The 25,598-nt window shown below is 42.5% G+C and overlaps 1 protein-coding gene across 8 annotated transcripts in view; it reads right to left on the bottom strand.

Annotated features, from left to right (window-relative positions):
* The window catches only part of LOC125447272 (genetic suppressor element 1-like), a 277,157-nt gene that overhangs the window by 2,509 nt on the left and 249,050 nt on the right, over positions 1–25,598 (bottom strand). For all 8 annotated transcript variants that reach the window (XM_048521570.2, XM_048521587.2, XM_059652856.1 and 5 more), the window contains 6 exons: positions 23,179–23,291; positions 18,372–18,645; positions 17,070–17,186; positions 11,060–11,422; positions 7,647–7,856; positions 1,363–1,466 (listed from right to left, as the gene is read on the bottom strand). In XM_048521570.2, coding sequence (XP_048377527.2) covers positions 1,363–1,466; positions 7,647–7,856; positions 11,060–11,422; positions 17,070–17,186; positions 18,372–18,645; positions 23,179–23,291 — 1,181 coding nt within the window. The remainder of the gene's footprint in view (positions 1–1,362; positions 1,467–7,646; positions 7,857–11,059; positions 11,423–17,069; positions 17,187–18,371; positions 18,646–23,178; positions 23,292–25,598) is intronic.

The following is a 25,598-nucleotide window of genomic DNA, read 5'->3' as shown; positions in this document are numbered from 1 at the left end:
AGACCCTTCATCAGAGAGGGGGAACCAGCCCAGCTCTTCCCCCCCACCCACTGCATCCCAAAACCAGTCCAACCTGTCTCTGCCTCCCTAACCTGTTCTTCCTCTCACCCATCCCTTCCTCCCACCCCAAGTCGCACCCCCATCTACCTACTAACCTCATCCCACCTCCTTGACCTGTCTGTCTTCCCTGGACTGACCTATCCCCTCCCTACCTCCCCACCTATACTCTCTCCACCTATCTTCTTTACTCTCCATCTTCGGTCCACCTCCCCCTCTCTCCCTATTTATTCCAGTTCCCTCTCCCCATCCCCCTCTCTGATGAAGGGTCTAGGCCCGAAACGTCAGCTTTTGTGCTCCTGAGATGCTGCTTGGCCTGCTGTGTTCATCCAGCCTCACATTTTATTATCTTGTTGATGAGATTCCTACTTTTGCCAGCGAAAGATGGACCAAAAAGAAAAATGGCCGCTGCAGGCCTCAGGCAGAGTAGGGCATCAGCCTGTTCTTAGGGACAGCTGAAGATTAACTTGACTAAAATAAAATTTAAACACCATGGATGTGAGAGTGTAATCCATCATCTTGTGACTCATTCCATTCTTTGGGGACAGACGTAAGCTTTAAATATCTTGGCAACCATAATTCAAAGGTGACTGACAGTCACAATGGAGACTCCTTTCAGCCTGATTTCCAAGTCTATTCAATCTAGAAACACTGGAAACTAGTAGAAATGGAGTAATTTCCACAACTACAAATCATCTTATATTCACGAGTGATAAATCAAACAGATATGAACTTTGTAAGTACCCTTCCCTTCCCCTGAAACTGACAATTAACATAGATCTTCTTCTCCCTACATTATTTGAAGTCTCTGGTTTCTGACTGCTTGCTAGAAACAGCTGTAAAGGCACCTTCTGGAGTATTCCACTTAAACGGGCAAACACCAGTAAACATCTCCAAGTCAAGAAAAATGCTCTTTGAAAACCAACAGATGTCTCGGAGTTAAATTATGATAAAATTCCACTCCAAGTGCTGGTTGGCATTTTACTGCCATGTGCTGCAGTTAGATCTCTCATTTTCACATGTGACCCTAGCATGTGCAGAATTGGACCTCAACAGGACAGCAAAATGTCAGATTTCTGCCAAAACGATCTAACAATTAACGTAACTCAAAAAGACATCCAGCAATTTTTCAAGAACATTTCAGTTGCCTTGGAGCTGTGAATATTTACTGATGTTCATCCTGTTAAGTGCAGCCACGGCAGGAGGTGCTTTTTAAGCACAGTACAATCAGAAATGCAGGGGTAACTTAGTTAATGAACTTTGTGTCCATGCATCTGGCTATTGTGCAGCCAAGTCAGTTCTTACCAACATGTGTGCGCTGAGGTTCTCTGCTGTCAAGTTTAATTCACGATTTCTTTCCGTGAGATGATTCAGCTGCTCCTGGAGGACTTGTCGCTCAACATTTTTCTCTGCAAAACCAAAATAATTTACCAATTCCATTAATGCAAGTTGCATTGGCCAGCTTTATTCTTTCTTTTCATAATACAAGATCACCCCCAGCCTCCTGCATACTAAGTCTGGAAGGATTTGTAGCCTTGACTTATTTTTTAAAGTATGAACAAAATTGAAGTGGTTGGGATTGTTTCTTTTACGCCCACCTCAATTGCAAACGTCTGTGCAATACACAGTTTAAACACTACTTGTAATGATTCAAGAGTAGTAACAAAACAGAAAGATGCAATGCAGTGAAATTAAAAACAGAATGTTAAACGTATAGATCAGAAATGAAGATCAATCAGAGTGATATGAAGAAAGCAAGGCAGATGGCTATGATAAAAGAAAAACATTCTCAAAGAAAGCAGAATAAACCAGGCTGGCAATATTCTGAGAAAATAAGAATCAATCAGGCAGGAAGATTTAAGAAAAATTGTTACTGTTTTAACGCTTTGCCTTTTTTCAGTCACTGTGATTTCTTCAGACTCATTTATCATTTTACTTTCTTTCTCTTGGATTTTAAATCCTGTTTAACATGATTATAGAGCACAAGTACTTTGGAAACAGTTTTTAATAATAGCAACAATGTGCATTTATATAATGGGTGTGGTTTAGGAAATCATCCTATGATTTTCTTAGGAAAGTAATTAGACCAAAAAATAGGACATTAAGCCAAATAGGTTATAGCAAGGGCAATTAAAGCTTTGGTCAAAGATGTAGGTCTTAATGATTATCTTAAAGGATGAAAGATGGTGAGGGAGAAAGAGCTTCAGAGAAGAACTCCCAAGATTTCAGCCGAGACAGTTGAAGCCACACTTTTGAAAGAATTTGGAGGATGCACCAAGGCCAGAATGCAGAATTCTTGGTGGGCTGTAGGACGGGATGAAATTACAGGGATAGGGAGAGACGATAAGGTAATAGGGAGACTTGATCATGAGAATGAAACCTCCAATTTAAAGCTTTAGCAGACAGGGATACTGTTAACATCTGCCTTCAGAAGATGTAATTGTGGCACAGAACACAAAAGAGAAATAGGAGGGAACCAAGGTTAGTCCATTGTGTGGAAAATCCAGAGGCAATGGTGAGACGACATGAAGAAATGCCATTCCATAAAGACACTGTCAGTTTTATTTATACATGGATTGTGGGCATTGCAGGCTATGCAAGCATTTATTGTCCATCTGTACAGCTAACACTGGAAAGACACAAGTGAAACCAATTGAGGCCAGTATCACGTGGCTGGTCAATGGAGTAAAATAAAGAAAATATTGCATTCACATAGCACTTGCATGATGAGACAGTGTCTCATAACATGTAACAATTGAGTATTGCTGCACTATATAAACAAAATGGTTGCAATTTTTCATCTTGTAAGATGAAGGTTTCTGCTGCGGTGGCTCCACTCTGGCATGGCAACCTCTACTGCATTTTGTGTACAGGAAGACTACAGTCTGAGATGATGCAGGATTTGCTGAACTCTGTCTTCTCTGGGTCCTTTTCTCAGCCAGTAGAGTTTTTCTCTCTTCAAAAGCCCTTCCAAACAGTTATCCTCCAGAGAGCATCAGCAACTGTCTCAGAAGTGTCATTGTCAATGTCTGCCATCTTCAAATCATATTTGCAAGTGGTATTTTAGTGGACTATGGATCTCAAGAGATTGTGATCCAGTGGCCAGTTCACTAGACAGCAGACTTTTATAGTTAAGGTTAACATCCTTTTAAGGAAGCAGCACTGACACAATTGCACAGTAACGAGTATATGCTGATAGGATTAGCTCATTCCAAAACATTATCTTCTGAAGAGATGTCAAAGAAACGCCTGAGACAGAGAAGGCAGAAATTTTTCAGTATTTTTCTTCTTTCTAGTACATGTTGTTCAAGTCCCACCAGTCTACAGCAGTGCATTGAGGATTCAGCATTGATAGACACGCAGTTGGGTGTTCTCAGTCGGACTGCTGTTGTCCCACACTCTCTTACTCAGCTTAGACATAACAGCTGTGGCTTTTGCAATGAATGGCGACAGTGGAGCATAGCGAACTGAAGCTTCCAATGACGTCCAGCATTACTTGTCAGAGGGTGTTGCTTCTATTCTGCTTCGCTGTGATATGTATGAGAATGATGGCGCAGTCTGGAATCCTCTAATATTGCAACTGATGGGATTTTTCACACCTTGGATTGTATTAATGTATAGATCCAAACAGACTGGTGTAGATATAATCGGTGGTCCATCTGTTTGAACATGTGAAAGGTTTCAGGTGTCTGTCTCAAGGATCTACATTGGAATTTAAGGTAGATAATTCCAATACACTGGGTGTAAGCAGCTAGCTTATTGATGTACAGGCTGCACCACGCTGGGCTAGTGTCCCGAGTATATTTTGTGTGAGATGAATAAAGAGATGATATTTGCAGTGATACCAGTGCCAATCTTAACAGTTAGCGCGTCATCCATTCCTTTTAAGATAAATCACTTTGGATGTCTATGTGATGTGTCAAGTAGACCACATGTACAGACTAACTGGGATCTGTAAGCTGTATTCTTGAGGTTACCTCTTAAACTTTGTTGAAATGTCACACAGATAAAACTTCTTAAGCTTCTGTGATATTGGACTTTGTTGGCCCTTCTTCACACACTGCTGAGGAGCATTATGTTGTAGTTTGGGGTTCTCTGCACTGACTGGACTTCCTACACATTAGAGCCCCAATATCTTCTTGCAGAATATTGCTCGGAAATACCATGAAATGCTGGATACTGTCTGGGTGGGTTAGACATGCAATGCTTCATACAACCTTTGATTATTCTACTCAACTTGTTGACAGATACAATAGTTGCTCCAGATTAGAGCATCCAAAGATACTGCCAGCTTGTTATAATTAGTTTGATTTTGTGGCTTTCTTCGAGTGATCATCAGTAGTACATTCTTCCAGTTTGTCAGGAGTGATTTTCTAAAGGATTTGATGGGAGTGGAGGTAATGATTAGCTCTATAAGCCTGCCAGCTGGCTTCAGTGAAACTGCATTCCATACCCTTGCGTAGAGTCTGGCTACAAATTGAACATTACTTTCAGCTGGCTATTGTCAATACGATATGAATGCAAGCCTTCAGATCCTGAAATTGATTTGAACTTTTCAGTTGATCTTATAAAATCTGAAAATGCTTTTCAGGATATTTGCACTCAACATCTGAAATAACAACAGATTTTATTCTTTTTAACTCTGACGTGCCCCTCAAAGGGAGAAGAAATTTGACTGCTCGCTGTTTTTTCCTCAGTTCTCTGTGGAATCATAAAGATTCATTGATTCTTTATTTAAATAAGAGGTGTGGGACCACCAGTTCTCAGGAAGGGTCACTCGACCCAAAACGTTAACACTGATTTCTCTTCACAGATGCTGCCAAAAGCTGAGCTTTTCCAGCAATTTCTGTTTTTGTTCCTGATTTACAGCATCTGCAATTCTTTCTGTTTTTATTTAGGTTTAGATGTTTTCTTTCCATTTTTCTTTCGTAGATTTATTCCCTCTAAAATGCTAGTGTAAAGGATCGGGATGGTTTATTTTTGCTTTTAGTTTCTTTTCTTTCGTGATTGTATATTGCTGCCCCTTTAAACGTTGTAGTGTTGTGCCTGCAGGCAGCGCTCATTCAAAAAAAGGGGGTGATGACGTCACTTGTGTTTCTTTCAGGAAATGAAAATCGTGCTGTTGACTGATGCCTAGACACAGGTAAACCACGTTTCATACAGAAAACTGTTTATCCATACTTCCTTTCTGTGCTGAATTCCAGAATCACTTTCTTAGACCGACGCTGTCACTCAGCTATTTGTTCTTAAAAACTGAGTGAGCTGAAGCCTCTTGTGTTTTATTTCTCTCAGAAAGAGTAGACTCACAGATGTTCCTTGCTTCTGTTGAGGTAATGAGTTTACAGCACCTTCAGCTGTGAACTCAGATGGATGATGGTAGCCCAATGTGCATTCCTGCTGTCAGCTTCTCCACATTTAGTATTGGCTTATTGCAACAAACTAGCTCTAACTAATAGGTTTTAGTACCCACGTGCTGCCAGTGTGACTTGCTTTGTGGTTCCATGCAGCATACATCACAAATACTTCGTTTTTATTGAGTTAATTAAACTGAGGTTTGTCAACAACATTAGTTTATTTACAATGCTATACTATCTCAGACATACACACATAGTACGGGTTCTGGGCATAGTAACGTTACTGCACATTACACATACATTGCTGACTAAGTGAAGATACTACACTGTGTCCATGACACAGGAAGAGAGACTGAAGGAGATGAGGGCACCTTTTTGATGGAATGTCACATGTTGTGCTGTCATGTGACTGTCTTCAACATATAGGTCTGTGTGGCCTGGAATTTATGGTAATAACTTAACACTTTGCTTTTGAATATGGTTCTGAGCCACCTTTGGGGAATTTCAGGCAGCCTTGGAAAGATGCAAGCTCCTTTTTACGAGAGCGCACAGCTAAGATTGATAAAAGTAAACATGAGTGTGCATTAAGCTTCTTGTTAAGCTCACTGACACTGATAAATGTGTCAAAGGCAACTGCTAAATGGGATTGGCTGGTTGTTTGACATGTCCACTAAGGGCCTCAGTTGATGGCGAACTGGGCAGTCTCACTCAGGGTGGAGTTGGGATGGTGTCAGAGTCCCCAGATACACCATCCCTCGACCTGATTAAATGCTTTCTGCCACCAAATCCATGGCGGAAGGCACAAGAGACTACCCTATAACTGAGGCATAATCCATTCCAGGCTTTAGAAAAAGGTATGTGCAAATACCTGACCGAGAACAACTGAATGCAGGGAAACAGGCAGAATGCACTTTTATTTTAGGCGAGGGTAGGTGTCCCTCAACATGAGGTTCTAGCCATTTTGTGGTCTAACCCTTACTTGCAGCCTCCTGGTGAAGGATGGGGGATACATGGCTGGCCTGTTTCAGATCAGTGGTTGTGGCTGAGTGGAAAATCATTGGCTTGCCGGTTGGTACCTGGATAAAGGAGGAATCCAGGAAAAAGGGAGACTTAGAAACCTGGGGGCAGGAGAAGCATCAGAATCACTGATTCCCTACTGTGCGCAAACAGGTTATTCAGCCCATCAAATATGCACTGACGCTCCAAAGAGCATCCCACCCAGACCCAGCCCCTTACCCCATCCAATAACACCACATTTACCATGACTAGATCCAGCTAGCTGACACATCCCTGGACATTACAGACAATTTACCGTGACCTATCCACCTAACGTGCACATCTCTGGATTGTGGGAGGAAACCAGAGCACCCAATGGAAACCTATGCAGACACGGACAGAACATACAAACTCCAGACAAACAAGGACAGAATCAAACCCAGGTCTCCCTGGCACCATGAGGCATCCCAAATACTGAACATATCTTACATTATTTTTTTCCTGTGAGAACTTCCCAGCTCCTCTAAGAAGCAGCGGTTAGATTGCTGAATGCCCATTTTTAAATATATTTTCTAATCAATCTTCTCAGCAGTGTTATTACATTCCTTTAAGGCAGTGGGACTTGAACCCTGGGATAGTACCAATGCATCGCAAGAGCCCCTCCACTCAATGCCTATTATAAATAGGCACAGTAGCTGTGCTACATGCTCTCCACGTCTCCATACTTCTTGCACTCTTGGGTGATAATTGGTAAGATTGGACCCTCTTTTACAGTTTACAAGTGGACTCTCACCTGGGACATCCATCTCTAGGCCCCAAGCAAAATGGCAACAGTTGTAGCCTATGCCAACTGATGAAGACATGGGGGCAGTTTTTTTTGCACGGAGGGTGGTTCGTGTCTGGGATGGTGGATAAGACATTTGGATAAGTAGATGAGTAGGAAATGTTTGGAGGAATATGGGCCAAGCACAGGCCGGTGGGACTAGTTTAATTTGGGATTATTGTCGGCCTAGACCAGTTGGACTGAAGGGTCTGTTTCCGTGCTGTATGACTCTTATAACTATCACTCTGGTTATGATGGGTGGAACAAACTAAAACTGAACTTTATGATTCTAAGCAGCCATTGGTTTCCAGAGGGAAAAAAAAACAAATTGAGAAAAAGTAATCCAGTGGATTTGCAATCACGTTCAAAGTGGCCTGCAAGTTTGGCTTATTTGGATGTGTTTTTTTTAAAATTACCTTCGACATATTCTTGGTAGGCTTGAAGGACACCCGTCACACCCTGCCATTTTAGATGCCGCCCCATTTCATCCTGGCTGTCCAAATCCTCCGACTGCTGGTTAACATGTCTGCTCCGATCTATACTCTCGGGCACTTGCTCTTTCGCTACATCACACAGCGATGACCTCTGAGCTGGTGAGCTGCATTGTGCACCATTCTCAACACCCACTGAAAAGGTTAATGAACAAAATGATATTTCAATTCAAAGATACATGCACGATGGGTCAGTCAGCACACCACATTGTTTGGACACAGCACACCTGGCAAAGGAAAAAATATCAAGTAATTATTAGTCATGTGGTGTGTAGGTCACAAAGGCAAAATATAAAGCCTTGCTTTCAAGTTATCAGTTAACTAGTAACAGGGAAGCATCCTGCTGTCATCAGTTTAATGTAATGTTTAATTTCAAACTGCCACCAATTTCTCACCAAACTAACATTGCACTGTATTGTGATACAGCATGAAACTTGCACAAGATCGGTTATTTTCTGACACAGGTGGATCATATCTGATGGACTCCTACGTTTTGCAAAATCTCAGCGTTTCAGGAAAACATTGGTCCTATTGTATTGTAGTAGGTGACACAATGTATTATTTGGTTTGGAAAATGTAAAACGTAATGCCGACCAAAGCCTAGAACCAGGCAGCCAGTCCAATTCAGGGGAGCAATCCATACGAGAAATACTTTATCACATCTCTTTCTGTTGCTTCGCTTTGGGATTAAAGTTTATGGCAATAAACAGCCATATTCAAGGGTGTGTGTGATAATCTGTATACAGCCAGAAATGCTAATTTGGTTTCACCATCCTCATTTTTGAAACAAAATAGTTTAAATGTGGTGGCTTTTCGCTTTATGAGCAGAAATCAAGTGTACTCAAAAGGGTAGATTTTAACTTTAAATTAAGAAAACAATTGTCTTCACTGCAACACTTTGGTGTCAAAGTGCCATCTGGATTGATGGTATTTGTCAAGGTTTGCCCACACTGGAATTTGTCACATGCTGCTGCCTCACCTCAGTTTTCCACCTCCACATGCAATTTACATTCCCCAGAACTAACTAGCAGTAGCCCATTGGGAATCAAGAATTGAACTGAAAGAGACTACACAGAATGTACTAACAATTTGAAGACCTTCTAAATTGCATCCAAATGGTTGTTGACAAATCCTGACCCTGTCACATAACGGGTAGCACAGTACTCCAAATCTCCTCACTGGTACAAGTTCATCTGTTAGCCCTGCGATCACAGACCTGCATTGGCTCCTGCTTGAGCAACAGGTCAATTCTAGAATTCTCGCCCTTGCTTTCAAATCTCCGCACAGCCTGCTCTTTCCCCATCTCTGCAGTCTTCCGCTTGCACCACACCCTGTGTTTCTGGCCTCTTGCGCACCCCAGTTTCAATTGGTCCAACACTGGTGGTTGTATCTTCAGCTGCCACAGATCTAAGCTTCTGAAATTCTTCCCTAAACTGTTGCACCTCTCATATTTGAGCATCTTATTTCAAACTTACCTCCTTGAACAAGATTCTGATCAACTGCCCAATATTTCCTTTTATGACCCAGCGCCAAATTTTGTTTAACTCCTGTGAAGCAAGTTGTGGCATCTTATTATGTTAATTATGCTGCATGAATCCAAAGTTGTTGCCGAGGTTGATTTTATTGATCTGGCAGATGTCTCTCGGAAATTAGCCAACTCAGTATAACTCATTATAATGTACATCCCACTTACCCAATTTGTATGAGACCACATAATTAATGCTTTTATGAACTGTGCCACTTGGCTGGTGTCAAATATTATTTAAGGTCTTTTTCCTGCGGTTGAGAGATTTGCTCATTTCAAGTTGTTTATTCTCTGCTCCCTTAGCAGTTCCTGCTGTTTTAAGCTCAAGTTCTTCCTGGAACAACTCCTCTCATTTCTGAGCCTACTAAGGTGGGTCAGGGAAGGTCAAAGTTGACCCAACTGAAGGCCATTTTAGGTCACTGTCTCACTGCACTGGTATTCCAGAGTTGGTGAGGGAGTGCCAGGATGGTATCCCATGTGGGCGGGTTGCTGAGTATACCCTGCCTGATGGCTCGGTGGATAATACCCTTCTGCTGGGAGACTCTGTGCCCCATGGAAACTGACGGTGCGAATCGTTTCCATGGTGGGAAACTCCCACTTGTCCTCCACACAGAAACCCCTTTCCTTTCATCAACATTGCCTGCCTGACAGCCTGTGGTAAGGCCACCAACACCTCCTTCTACCGTGCACTGCCTCCAGCACTGCTCCTTGGTGTTTTGTGTGGTCCAGCAGCAGCCTCCCAGGACTACAGAACTGCCAGTAGGCGGATTGGCTAGCTGCTCCTGGAGACAGGATATCTCCCTCAATAAAGCACAGGGAATTCCGACAGCATGCAGGTAAGTGTTCTCCCGGGATTTAATCCCAGCTGGGCTCCCAGAAATGGCTGCAGTGGAATTTCCGTGAGCTTTCTGGTCATTAAACTCTGTTCAGTGTCGGTGTTCATGTCGGGAAAGTGCTTGGAATGCACGACACAAATTCTTTGCCGCTGTTATCAGGCATATGAACCAACCTCTCATCTTTCTCTGCACCTTCTCTGTAGCCATAACATTATATCCTACATTGTGTTCTGATGTACCTATGTAAGATCTGATTTGTATGGATACCACGCAAAACAACACTTTTCACTGTACCTTGGTACATGGGACAATAATAAATCAAAATCAGATTAAATGAGAATTCAAATATGAATATGCTGTTTCTAAATGTAATTTTGTGCTAAATTTAACATTGTCAGTCTACAAACAGCTAGAACCGGGGCTCGTGATCTGCTATTACTCTGAACAGATTAAACAATTTACAAACGATCACTGTTAAAAACTCAGGAGTTTGGTGGTGAATTTCATCCTGCAACAAATTAGTTACACCTCTTAACGGCATGGATTTAAGAATTACATTGCCTGTCCCAGCCCATCTGAACTGTCTTTCCTGTTGCCCAAAGGTACACAGGGGCTGATGCCAGTGACACAATTTGCCAGGCTGAAGCTGGAGGCTGCCAACTGCTAAGTGCCTGACGAGAGAAAAGAAAAATGTGAGGGGTGGGGGGAGGGATAGGGGGTTCGGTACAGACGCAAAGAGGGAATTTGGTCCATTAACTCTCCAAACAAGATTAATCAGTTCCAAAAACAGCAAGTGCTGGAAAGGCTCATCAGGTCTGGCAGCGGCTGTGGAGAGAAATCAGAGTTAAAGTTTTGAGTTCAGTGACCCTTCCCCAGTTCTGAGGCTGCCTGACCTATTGAGGCTTTCCAGCAATTTTGGTCTCTGATGTCTGGCATGCACAATTCTCTTTGTATTTTATTTAAAATTAATCTGCTACCTTTGAACTGGTCCGAAGCCTGGCTTTTATTGTTCTGGAACACGGATTCACGGAAATTCTGCAAAAACTCATCCAGCAGTTTGATTTTTCCATTCCTGTCCGTGAGCATCCCAGGTGGTTTCCCCTGGCCACTGGAGGTGCCACAAGGCTCCGGCACTCCTAGCTTGTCAGATTTGTTCTCACTTATGCTTCTTGTGCAATCCTTTGACACAGATTCTGATGCTTCTGGTGTCAGCCTGGGCTTGCGCTGTTCTGCCTGAGGCTGTGCCAGCAGATCCTCCTGAGACTGTGTGTTTGGATTGCTGTCAGGTGGAAGCACCAGGCGACAGCTCACGTCAGCTACACCTGCCGTGCCAGCAGCATCTGCAAAATAAGAATGCATCATCTGTTCATTTCTTGATGTCTCTACGAACGCTTAAGTTCCGCAGCGTAAATGTCCTGACAGCAACATTGCTCACATCTTCTGACGAGGGTGTCGTCTGGGGACGGTCTCTCTGCTTTGAATACTTGATGGTGCAGCTGGGTCTAAACCAAACCTGATGTACTATCCAGTACAGGCTACTGCAGGGGTCTGCTCAGCGATTACAGCAAACTTCCAATGGATGCTGCCAATGAAAGTCAAGTGAAAACAATCTCCTTCAAGAACGAGCGGAGTGCTCAGGCTTTTTTTTAAAAATGCATCCCGTGAAAATTAGACTGACTCAAAATTACTGCATCTCATCAAAAAACCCCCACAACTTGAGTGATTAGAGGAACAAAATTCATATTTAACACGTGGAGCTAGGGGATCTGTCTTGCTGAGTGAAGGACTCCAGATTGGAGGAATAATTCAATCCGCCCATAAATAATAATGTAGTCATGTTTACACAGACCCAAGGAGCAACCACTTTAATTGATGCCAGCTTTCAGTTCCCTCACTGTTTTGATGGTCAGATTACCCCATTAAAGCAATGGAAAAAAATAACAGAATTTGCTCTGCTCCTTGTTGAACAGCACTTCCGCCTTCTCTGTACCCAGACACTGGATAACAGGAAAGAAATCAGTAACTTGCACTAATCTGTTTCTGCAATTAATCCTCTGCAGCAGGAAATTAAATGATGGCAAACATACCACATTTGAGGATTGCTCTTTGCTTTGTGTCTTTAGACTTTGGATGCAAATTTCTTTGACTCTGGAAAATTATACATCCCCATTGATCTGATGCTGTCAGTAAGGGTAATTGGATGGGGTCAATGACAGGTGAATGATTTAATTACAAAGAAAATCAAGCAAGATATATAATGGAAACTGAAAGAACTGCGGACGCTGTAAATCTGAAACAAAAACTGATGTTGGTGGAAAAGCTCAGCAGGTCTTTCACTATCTGTGAAGAGCAATGAGAGTTAATGTTTCAGGTCCGGTGACCCTTCCTCAGAAGATATATGAAGGACTTGCTGGTCTGTTATAGCCATATGGCCCTGTGCATCCCTTTTCCCATAATGCCGGTATAGCTGCAAACTTACATATTGATTTTACTCCTGAAATTAAAGAACGTTGGTGTCAATCTAAGGATGAACGTCAAGTATTAATACAATCTTAGTGGAGACAAGTAACGTTAACATTTCAGAAAAAAAAATCTAAAGTCCCATTTACTCACTGAAAGGATGTAACCACTAAGTTTCATCATTTGAAACAGAGGAATTCATATTGCACAAGAATCAAAACAAAACAACACTAGATATTATCCTCATTAAAAGCCAATACTCTAAAGCCCAAAATGACTTGAATTAGTCAAAAATGACTTAATAGGCAAATTGCACTTGATTATAAATGTTACAATTTATATTTGGAATTGGAAGTTGGCATCAATTTAAAACACTAGATACAACTAAGATAGAGAGAACTGTGTCAGCAGTCTATTCAACATACAGGTCAGTAAACATCAAATCCTTCAAAACTTTGTCTTCTGTATGAGGAATTTCAGCTCCTCCTTCCAGGATGTAGACTGATCCTCGGCTGACAAGAATGCAGTCCTAAACGGAGTTTCACAGGCACAGTCTTCAGCAAAGATGGTACAGCGTGCTAAACCTTCTCAACTTGGTCGGGGTGGTGTAGCTCCCCCATTGTTATCTTCAATTAACAGGAACAACTGCAGCTTATTCTCAGCTTCTGGAGCTAAGTATTTGTCTTCTTCATTGTACCACTGGATTCATCAACCTCTACTGAGCCCTTCATACTCTGTTTCCTAGTTTCAACCAGAAGCTTTGGTTTCTAAATCTTACTTTCTTTAGTAACTGTGAAGGTCAGTTTACTTTTTCAACTGGAGCCTGTGTCTGTCTCAAGAAGAACAAAAGTTTTGCCCACAGATTCTATCACAGTATGTGTACAGGGTGTCTTCACTTAAAGCCCAGGTTGAATTTCTGAACATTTCATATTTAAGTGAAAAGACTTTAAGTGAAGCATTGATTGCTACGGGAATCAATATTAAAACTGGAATTAGGTTCCATAGTGTCTTTGCAGTGGAGAAAAAAATACATGAAATCTGCACTCTCTAAGTTGAATATAACACCAGCTGTACTTTAAATGGCTAAATTCCAACTTCTAAATAAAATAATTTAAAAACTAAAGTACATATCAAAATATACATTATAAAAATGCAGTATTCTTCACTGAAGTCAAATTGACCAGGCTCCATCTGGTGGCAGAACGTGTCTGGTGCAGTTGGACATAGGATTTTTTGCACTGACTGACATCGGCCACGGGGTGGTGCTCAGGACCTCAGTTTGAATTCTGGAGGGAAGCAAGGACCTAGGAGCCAGCAGTGGGGAGGACGGCGGGGGTGGGGGGTGAGGAGTGGACCTCGATCCTACATGTTATAACAGGGACATTCAAGGGGCAAGTGAAGAGACTTCAGCAAAGCAACACTGGGAGGAGAAAGTTCAGCTGGATGAAGATAAAGCAAATGTGAAGAGAGATGAAAATGGGTGGCACAGCTGCTATTTTTGGGGCAGGTGTCCTGACTGAGTCAGTAGGCAGAGGGCACGGAGGGTTAGTGGTGTCAGAGGTGGCAGGGAAGGCTGGTGAGGGGAGGCAGTGCTGTAGAAAATATAGAGATTGGTCAAGCTGGTTGAGCACTGGTCAATCTGGAAGAGGGTACAGTAGCAGAGATAGAGTGAGTGTGAGGTATCAGAAAGAGCAGGTGCTGGCTTGTTGGCAGAGTGGAGAAGGACACTGACCTTCTTCCTGCAGTACAGGATATTCCTCCAGAGGGTGGAGTCTTTGGGCCAGGTTGGCACGGTCTGGCGCCCAAGCTGGTCCTGGGAGAAAAGCATCTGACCACCCTGTCCAGCAAACCTCTGGGTCCCTGCCCACAAAGCAGGGTGCCAATTTCTCCTCACCTGCCACATTTAGGGAAAGTATGGCATGGGAGCAAGGGATGCTAATCTTTCAGCAGATAACTGGTGTCAATTTATTCTGGAGATGGCACTTGGTAAGATTGGCGAAGAAAAGCTTGTGAGAGATGCTGTTGGGGAAGAGTAGGTAGTTTGAGAGATGCATCTGATAAAATGGAGTGAGATATCTTGCTGGGTGCCACCATGAGAATCCCTCCAAAAAATAGACAAAAATAAGCACAGGTTCACCCCCTTGACCCATTTCCTCAGGGATAATGGCATGCTGAAGCAAAATTTTCATTGCAGTGATGAGGGTTGAAATGGAATGCACACAAATGCCAGTTTTGGAATATTGCATGCAATTCTGGTCTCCCTGCTATAGGAGGGATGTTGTGAAACTTGAAAGGGTTCAGAAAAGATTTACAAGCATGTTGCCAGTGTTGGATGGGTTGAGCTAAGGGGAGAGGCTGAATAGTCTGGGGCTGTTTTCTCTGGAGCATTGGGGGCTGAGGGGTGACCATATAGAAGTTTATAAAATCTTCAGAGGCATGGATGGGGTGAATAGCCAGGGCTTTTTCCCCATGGTGGGGAAGCACAAAATCAGAGGGCATTGGTTAAGGTGAGAGGCAAAAGAGTTAAAAGGGACTAAAGCAGCAATGTCTTCACAAGGTGGGTGGTGCATGTATGGAATGAGCTGCCAGAGGGAGTGGTGGAGGCTGGTACAATTACAACATTTAAAAGACATCTGGATGAGTCTATGAATAGGAAGGATTTAGAGCGATGTGGGCCAAATGCTGGCAAATGGGATTAAGTTAATTTAGGCGTCTGGTCAGGTTGGACTGAAGGGTCTGTTTCCATTCTGTACACCACGATGACTCTAATAACAGTGGGGATCAATTCCAACAGGGAGGATAAAGAGCAAGAGAGTAATATTGGGTTGGAGTTACAAATTAAAACTATGAATGTGCAAGTTAACGGTCCCCTGTGCCAGGAAACCAACTGAGCTAATTCAGCTGAAATATTGCTTAGGGCTACTGGGAAATGGGTCAGTTAGTCAATGACCATCTTTCCCAATACGGGAGTTAGTGGAACTCAGAAACCAAGCTCGGAAGCTTGGGTGTGAGTCCATAAACAACAACCTTCATCGTTGGCTGAAATTGTGGTGGGGAACCTCACTAACTTAAACTTAGTGGTAAAACAGATCTAAAAGAACCACTTGTACTCCTGAGAACTGATAAAAATAACAGGATATTTTGGTTTATGCTTCTGACGCAGAGACAGGAATGTCATTATTTACACAAAGACTCCCCCCATTCCCCAAACATTAGTGCAACATGATGCCTAACTTGCTCTTTATTTAAACTAAATTGCCACCCTCATCAGATTGGCTAATATTATAGCTGATGTGAAAGCCAAAATTAAATTAATCAAAAATATTCTCATAAAGGGCTTTCTCTGACCCAAATGATATCATACGTTTCAGCAATAGTGATAAAATTCAGTGTAAAGCATCTACATTTTTCCACACCCTAACACGTGTTATTTAAAGCAATGCCACTCTCTTTTATTACCAAGAACTAATTAGATACCTGAAAGGAATGATGTGACATGCGTGCAGACATAGGAAGAGTGTGAGGTTTTAAAGAGAAGTTAGAACTGTGATTAATACTGCAATTGGTACCACTTTCATACATTGCTTTCCTTTTGTTCAGTGCTTGGTAGTAGCCCAGTGAATGATGAGAGAGAACATTCGATAAACTCGGGAGGTCTGGCAGTGTCCGCCGAGATAGAAACAGATTCAACAATTTGAGTTCGGCATGACGCTTCTCCATTTTTAACTCTGTTTCTGTCTCTCTCCTCAGATGCTGCCAGACTTCCAGTATCTGCAGTATTCCACCTTTATTCGATGGTGAGGAATGAAGGATGAATACTCTAATGGGCTCAGCTGGTCAAGTAAGGAAGGAGTTCCCCACTCGCCTTCCACAATCCTGTGCAGGGAAAGCTGCCAGCCTGATTGCTTGTAGTACACTTCTCCTGGTTAAACACTGACTGTGGCAGGATGAGGACTAAGTAGACATTAATTGTCCACTTAAAGGTTGCAATTGACATGTGGTGGGCAGGTTGTCCGACGCCACGCTTGCCACGGGTAGAAGCGGACTGGGGGAAGGGGCACATTGAACAGCAGCGGGCAGGTAATTGTTGGCAGGCTCTGTTAAAGGTGAAGGCAGTTTCATGTTTATGGTGTAATCCTGCAAAAGTCCCTCTCCAATTGTGACACCGTAAACACAAGCATAAAAGAGAGATTTATGATTTCATTGTAACAGTAAACTAAGGAAATCCTCCCTCTTAATGAGGAGTCAAGGTTGAAGAAGCTGAAAGGGGGTCACTAATGATTGTCACAAAGTCTAAGTTGTAAGTGCCTACCACCCCTGCAAAGACAACAAAACAGTGATGATACAGAGCCTATAAAAGTCAAATTATTGAAGAAAACATTTCATCACATAAAGTCAATACTGCAAGGCAGAAAATAACAAGATAAGACAAGACTATGATTTCTGCTATCATCCATTTCTTTCAGGATGATCTGTATACTTAGAAGCACAAAATTGGGAACATTATTGCACAGACAATACTCCTACCTGACCGGACAGCTGGATCCTTGTCACATTGAGGTGGATCTGAAAGTTGTGAATCTAGTTCAGGATTGCATTTCTTCCCACTTTTACTTAATAGCTTCAACAAAGTCTCTTCAATATCTGTAATGCAAGAGGTTAACTTTACTGTGTGATTTCACATATGAATTAAATGTAACAGAAGCAGAAATTTTTCTCTGAGGTGATGGATTTAAGCATCGAAGGGCCATATTCTTGTAACACAAAGCTAAGCCAATCTTGCATCATTAAATTGGCTTGGAAATGCCATAATAAATGCTACATTTGCACTTCTAGTGTACTTAATGTGGCTGAAATCTTTTGACTCTGCTATTTATACCCGATCCCACTGCAATCCTTTACCCTCCCATTAAATTCTATTATTTTTCCTAATTCACTTTAGCCAAGCTTCCATCTCCTTTCACTTCCATCTCCATTCCTTCACTTCTGTCTCTCTTTCCCTGCATTTTTCTGTTTCTTTCTCAAATCCTTCACACTTTTGTCCCTCGTTCTCTATGATATCACTCTTGTACTTCCCCGTCTTCTCGCTTCTACCTCTTCCACACTTCTTTTTGTTTTCTTCAGTTGCTTGCCCTCTTGGCTCACTTTCTCAGCAATTTTTTGCAGGATCAAAACTCACTACAAATTCAATGGACTGGCATTCACCCAAAATCCAATGTTGCATTTCTCCTTCATTTGGAACATGGGATATTAGGGTTTCCTATGGTAGGTTCCAACCAAAGCAGGAAAGCAATGCACCTATGGGTTTACTACTGTAGGAGAGATCAGTTTTTACTGTGGACAATTTGTACCATTTCCTTTTCCCCACAGGAACAACAATGGATGCTTATCCTGACACATGATATCCCACTCACTTCTTTCACATGGGTTAGTCCTACTTCAAGAGGCAATGACTTGCATGTGGGAAGTGTTCTTTTTCTGGTAGGTACAGTACATGGGAATAGTGTGGGAACAAGATCCTGCTGTCATGAAACAGTAAGACAGCAGTGGAAACAAAAAAAATTGACAGTAAATAGATTGATGAAAAGTATGCTGAACAATTCTGTTCATACTATTTTATGATCAATTCAACTCTGGTTGGGATTTTTTGTGCTAATTGAGGGGAAGAGAGGGTTCAGGAAAAAAAGACAGTACTTGCTCCCACAATTATTCAGCAGTCACCTTAAAAGAATGCGAACGCAAGAAAGACTCCTTATTGTATTTACATTATTATTCAATCTGATCGATCATGGGTTATTCATTCTCACTGGAAGGAGAGTGTTAACCTACCTTTCCTTTGCGCTGTGGTCAAATGCTTTAAGTTGAAGAGTGCAAGAAACTGTTTCTTTTCCTCAAAGTCAGCCGCCCTGTTCAGTTCCTCTGGAGAGTGGCTGACAGAACAAAACCTGGGAGGAGGAAGTGGAGAAAGCTGTTTCTTCCCAGAACAAAGTAGGGATGGGCTGCGTTCTCGCAGCATCCTGCGGCGCTTTCTCATCTTCTGCTGTTTGACTTCTTCTTTCTTGCTCTGAGTGGTCAGGCCCACTGCTCCTAGGAACAACATTTTCTGTGATGGAATATTAAGAAGATGACAGGAATCACTTTAAGTTAGTCAATGTCTACATGAGTACATGGACTCAGCTTTGGGGAATACTCTCTTGCATTCCCACAATGCACACATATATTTCAAGCATGTAAAACATGACTGCAATTTTTTTCTTTATTCCTTCATTGACTGTGGACATCAATAGCAGGGGCCAGCATTTGTGACACATCTTTCATTGCTCTTTTCTGTGGGCATCGCTGGATGGCCAGCATTTGTTGCTCATCCCCAGTTGTTCTTGAGGAGATGGTGCTGAGCTGCCTTCTTGAAACACTGCAGTTCATATGGTGAGCACCCACCCACAATCCCATTCAGGGGGGAGCTCTAGGATTTTTACCCCGTGACAGTGAAGCGTTGGTGATACATTTCCAAGTCAGGATGGTGAGTGGCTTGGAGGGGAACTTGCAGATGTACCTGCTGTTCTTTTCTCTCTAGATGGTAGTTGTTGTGGGTTTGAAAGGTGCTGTCTGAGAGTCTTGGTGAATTTCTGCAGTGCATCTTGAAGATGGAATACACTGCTGCTACTGAGCATCAGTGTTGGAGGAAATGAATGTTTATGAATGTGGTGCTAGTCAAGTGGGCTACTTTGTGCTGGATGGTGTCAAGCTTTTTGAGTGTTGTTGGAGTACACCCATCAAGGGAAATGGGGACTATTCAATCATATACTTTCTGAAGTTAGGAGGTGAGTTACTCACTGCAGGATTCCTTACCTCTGATGTGCTATTCACTTTCTGGTCAATGGTAACCACAAAGATGTGGATAGTGGGGAATGTGGCAACGGTAATGTTATTTAATATGGATAGATTCTCATGTCGGAGATGGTCAATACTTAGCTCATTTGCAGCACTTATATCACTTGCCAGTTGTCAGCCCCTGGATATTGTCCAGGATTTTCTGCATTTGTACATGGATTGCCTCAGTATCTCAGAAGTCAAATGGTACTGAACATAATTTAACCATTAACAAACATTGTCACTTCTGAAGTTATGAAGGAGGGCTGACCATTGATGAAGCAGATGAAGATGGTTGGGCCAAGGACTCTACCCTGAGGAACTCCTGCAGAGACATCTTGGAGCTGAGATGACTTATCTCCAACAACCACAACCATCTGCAGCCAGGTATTACTCCACCAGAACAGTGTTTCCCCTGATATCCATGACTCTAATTTTGCTGGGACTCCTTGATGCCACACTTGATCGAATGCAGCCTTGATGTCACGGGCTGTCACTCTCATTCTCACTCTCACCTCACTTCTGGAATTCAATGCTTTTGCCCAAGTTTGAATCAATGCTGTAACGAGGTCAGGAGCTGAGTGGCCTCAGCAGAACCCAAGCTGAGCATCATTGAGCAGGTTATTGCTGAGCAGGTGCTGCTTCATAACACTGTCGATACACCTTCCATTACTTTACTGATGATCGAAAGTAGGCTACTGAGGTGGCAATTAATTTTCCACATTGTTGGCAGATACCATAGTTGTAATGTAACTGGAATGGCCTGGCTAGGGATGTGTCACGTTCTGGTGCAGAACTCATCTGTAGTATTGCCAGAAATGTTTTCAGGGCCCTTACGTTTGTAAAAGCAGTGCCTTCAGCTGTTTCTTGATATCACATGACGTCAATTAAGTTGGTTGAAGACTGGCATTTATGACGTTCAGGACCACCAGAGTAGGCCAAGATGGATCATCCACTCTGCACTTCGGGCTGAAGATTATTGTGAATGCTTCTGCCTTATATTTTGCATTGATGTGCTGTGTTCTCCCATTACTGAGGATGAGGACGTTTATGGACCATCCTCCTTCAGTGAATTGCTTGATTCTTCATCACCATTCACAATTAGATGTGACACAACTGCAGAGCTTAGATCTGATTTGGTAAATGAGGAATCACTAGGCTCTGTCTATCATTTGCTGCTTATGCTGTTTGGGATACAAGTAGTCCTGTTTTGTAGCTTCATCAGGTTGACACTTCACTTCTAGGTACGCTGGGTGCTTCTCCTGGCATGCCCTCCTGGACTTGAACTAGGGGTGATCCCCTGGCTTGATACTATCAGTTGAGTGAGCTTGTAGATTGTGCTGGAGTACAATTCTGCTGTTGTTGATGGCCCACAGCACCTCGTGGATACCCAGTCTTGGGTTGCTAGGTCTGTTCGAAGTCTGTCCCATTTAGCACGGTAATAGTGCCACACAACACAAAATGGAGGGTGTTCAAAACGTGAAGGCAGGATTTCATCTTCACAAGGACTGTGCAGTGGTCACTCTTACCAAGTGTGTTTTTCCTTCTTACAGTCACAGAGTTATACAGCAGGGAAACAGACCCTTTGTCCATGACAACCAGATATCCTAAACACAATCTAGTCCCATTTGCCAGCATTTGGCCCATATCCCTTTAAATCCTTCCTATACATGTACCCATCCAGATGCCTTTTAGATGGTGTAATGTTATCAGCTGGGAGACCAGAAGTGAATGCAGTATTCCAAAAGTGGCTGAACCAATGTCCTGTACACATGACCTCCCAACTCCGATACTCAATGTACTGACCAATGAAGGCAAGCATGCCAATTGCCTTCTTCACTAACCTGTCTACCTGTGACTCCACTATCACTATGCACATGTACCCCAGATCCCTTTGTTTGCCAACACTCCCCAGCATCCAACCATAAAGCGTGTAAGTCCTGCCCTGATTTGCCTTATCAAAATGTAACGCCTCACATTTATCTAAATTAAACTCCAACTGTCACTCCTCAGCTCACTGACCCATCTGATTAGTGTCCTGTTGTACCCTGGTTAGTTCCCTCACCATCAGTTGCAAACTTAGTACAGTAGCTATGTCCTTTAGTACCCAACTAACACAATCAGTAGTGCTGCTGCCGAGCCATTCTTAGTTAAAATTCATTCACCTTCCCCTCTCTACCTTCTGTACCCTTGCCCTCAGTGCTTCCTCCAAGTGGTGTTCAACATGGAAGAGCACTGACTCAGCAGCTGAGGAGCCTGGTGTGCAATAATCAGCAGGAGATTTCCTTGTCCATTTTAAACCTGTAGCCATGACAATTCATGGCGTCTGAGTCAGTGGTGAGGAGTCCCATGGCAACTCCGTCCCAACTGCATACGACAGTGCTGTTGCCTTTGCTGTTGGAAAGCTATCTCCATGGCTGGTGATGGTGGTGCCTGGGACATTGTGTGGAAAGAGTGATCTCAGAAGTGTGACTATATCAGGCTGTTGCTTGACTAGTCTGTGAGACAGATCTCACAATTTTGGCACTAGACTCCTGATGTTAGGAAGGATGTCCTTATTTGAGATGTTTTTGTTTGTATCCAACTACTACTGTCTTGCTGGGCCACTTCAGAGGGATTTTCAGAGTCAAGCACATTGCTGTGGGTCTGGCATCCCATGTAGGTCATTCCAGATAAAGATGGAACACGTCCTTCCTAAAGAATATTAGCATTGTATAATTAACAGAAAGGATAACTTTCTCTAAGGCCCTTTGAGAAATCTAGAAGCTGTGATAGATTCTTTATAAATATGCATCTTTTTATCATATGAATACCGGTGAACCGTGAACATTGGCAAACAGACAATGTGTATGATATGAAAATTGTATTAGGAATCACTAATAATTACTACACTCAGACTTAAAATATGAACCTCAAAGGGTCACACTCCATTTTCTGGACTAATACAATATTTCTCTTCACATAACAGCTCATCATGGTGAAACAATCCCAAAGCTGCATAGTGAACATTGTGCACGTCCTTTGGGAACCAGAATAGATTTGGTTGCATTGGTAACTGGCTGATGCCGTTCACTGTCAAAACACAGGTGTGAACTGCAGCTGTCTGGGTGAAAGCACAGATACCTTAGCAAAAGGGCAAGCTTTTCAAGAAAGGTAGAGAGGGAGACGGGTGTGGAGATAAATGAATTAATGGGAGGGTGTTGAAGTATGAACAGATACACAAAACGCACTGACATATATCTCCTTCAGCACAAGCACGAAGCATCATTTCATTGCATCTGGAGAATTTCTCTCACACCTTTTTGTCAGACCAAGGTACTTCCAAAATATAAGAACTTCTAAGGCATTTGTTCCAACACACACACACGATAAATCTGTACGAGTGAAACAAAACAAAAAAAAAGATGGCCCCAAAATAAAATCAGAGGAAGGATTTTATTTTACTTTGACAAGTACAGGATCACCATTATGTACAAATTTTTTTTCGTAATGACATCAGAGTAAGTTTTCGTCCAGCCTTTGATATTTAAAGAACATAAAACAGTTAAAATTTTACACAGATGTGCACGTTTTCACCGTTTACAGATGCTGTTAACTTTTTATTACTGTACATTTGTCAGTTTAAATATTTGGCATAAAAACACAAACATTCGGTTGAATATTTTATGTCAAAATCTAAAGAAAGATCCTAAAATATATGCAGTAAACCACAGTGAGCTTGCTGACTAGGGCAACCATCACATAAATGAGACTTCGGTGCACCTACCCTAGGAGTGTCATCCAGCTTGAGAGGAGGTTGCTCTGCCAATCTGCGTATTCTGTTCCTTATCTCTCCTTTGCAGAATGTACCAGCTAAAGAACGGTGCTCAGAATGTTGTCCTGGGGATAGGAAATCAATAAACAGAAATAAGTGTGTCACAAAAACTGTGTCAAACAAAAGCACATACAATCATAGAGGAATCAATCATAGAATCCCTAGTGTGGAAACAGGCCATTTGGCCCATTGTGTCCACACTGACCCTCTGAAGAACATACCACTCAGATCCACCACCTGCTCCCACCCCCTCCGCCCTAACCCTGTAACCCAGCATTTCCCACGGCTAACCCATCTAGCCTGCACATCCCTGGACACTATGGGCAATTTAGCATGGCCAATCCACCCTAACCCGCACATCTTTGGACTGTGGGAGAAAACCTGAACACCTAGAGGAAATCCACGCAGACAGAGGAAGAATGTGCAAACTCCACGCAGACAGTCGTCCATGTCATTTCAGATATATGCACACAAACTCTATTGCAGTACCTCTGTATCAAATTATGAAAAGATTTAAACTATTTCAAATAACGTTGATACAGAGGTAGTAGGAACTGCCGATGCTGGAGCATCTGAGATAACACGGAAAGCTTGATGTTTCCTGCTCCTCTGATGCTGCTTGGCCAGCTGTGTTCATGCAGCCTCACACTGTGTTATCTCAAATAAAGTTGATCTTGCTTTGTGCACCTCCAGTACAGGCATAACCTTGCACGCCTCGCTTTGCCTAAGCACCCTATGATCTGTATGTCCTTGTTTGTTATGGTCTGCCTGTACTGCTCGCAAAACAAGGCTTTTCATTGTAGTTAGGTACGTGACATCAATAAATCAAATCAAATAGAAAAATTAAGAACAAACAGCACTAAAGTCTCAGTAAAAACCAAAAGAACTGTGGATGCTCTAAATCAGGAACAAAAATAGAAGTTGCTGGAAAAGCTCAGCAGGTCTGGCAGCATCTGTAAAAAAAAATCAGATTTAATGTTTTGGGTCAGGTAACCCTTCCTCAGTTGAGCTTTTCCAACAACTTCTGTTTTTGAGCACTAAAGTCTTTTTGGTTATTTAACTGTAGCTGTTACATCACCCTGACACATCTTTAAATGGTTCACTGACATGAATCAGATGGACCACTGAATGCAGCTTGCTTAATTTTGTTTCATCTATTGACTTTAAAGAGAAAGGACCCAGAAATTGTGGTGGCGGGAAAATATGAGGGGCCCCTAGAAATGGCAGGAGGCTTTCCCAGACACTGCTCTATGTGGTTTCACACTGAGCTAGTCATTCCATACAATTCCCACATGACCTGGTGTCAGGGTGGAGATCTGGTATTCGGATTGGGAACATTTTTACATCACAATTTGAGTGTTGCAAACAATCTTCTCACGCAGCAGGGTGAGCACTGTAAGTGATCTGATTCAGGGACCATTCCAGGATTTGAACAAGTCCAAAGATGTGTGAAGGTTAGGTGGCTCTGCCTTACTAAACTGTCCACAGTGTCTGGGGACGTGCAGGCTAGGTGGGTTAGCCATGGGAAATGTGGGGTTACAGGGATGGGGTGAGGTGCTGGGTCTGGATGAAATGCTTTTTGGTGGGTCAGCGCAGACTTGGTGGGCCAAATGGCCTCTTTCCATACTGTAGGGATTATTTGATTCTAAGTAATGCCAACACTTCAGTGCAGTGCTGAGTGAGTGCTGAGGTCTATCTTTCAGGTGGAATGTAAAAAGTTAGGCTGTGACTGCTCATTTATGTGGATCTAAAAATCTCATTGCATCATTGAAGAACAGCAAGTGCAATTTCAGTCAAATGCCATGATGGGCAAACTGTCCATTTATCTTGTTGCTGCTTTTGGGCCAAGCTGTGCAAATTACTATACAGAAAAAAGTAACAGTCAAGAGTGTAGCAATTGTAACAAGGTCAGCAGGTGGACCTCATAGAATATGAATTCTATGACTAGTCTGAAAGTAATTAATTAGTAGTCTTACACTTCAGGACATTCTGACAGCATGAAAGGTGCTGCTTGAAAACAATATTTTACTTTTCATTCCTTATGTTTGAAGTTAAGTGGAGAGGATGTTGTGATGTATCTTTAAGGAGGCACAGGCTATCCCTCACTATCCACCATGAGACAAGATACGATGCATAATCCCAACATCAAAAAGTTATAGACTGATATAGACGGTCTAAAACCCAGCAGGTGGAAGTATACGATGGCAAAATGTGAAGTAATTTGGCAAGAATGATTAAAAAAAAGCACAGTATTACTCATACAGAGAGTATTACTCATGCAGAAATGTGAGGTGCAGAGGGATCTAGGTATTCTCAGGTATGGGTCACAGGAAATTACTGTAACAGGTTCAGCAAGTCATTAAGAAAGCTAA

The sequence above is a fragment of the Stegostoma tigrinum genome, chromosome 2 (genome assembly GCF_030684315.1).
Source record: "Stegostoma tigrinum isolate sSteTig4 chromosome 2, sSteTig4.hap1, whole genome shotgun sequence".
NCBI lineage: Eukaryota > Metazoa > Chordata > Chondrichthyes > Orectolobiformes > Stegostomatidae > Stegostoma > Stegostoma tigrinum.
This window is presented reverse-complemented; position numbering and strand designations above follow the sequence as displayed.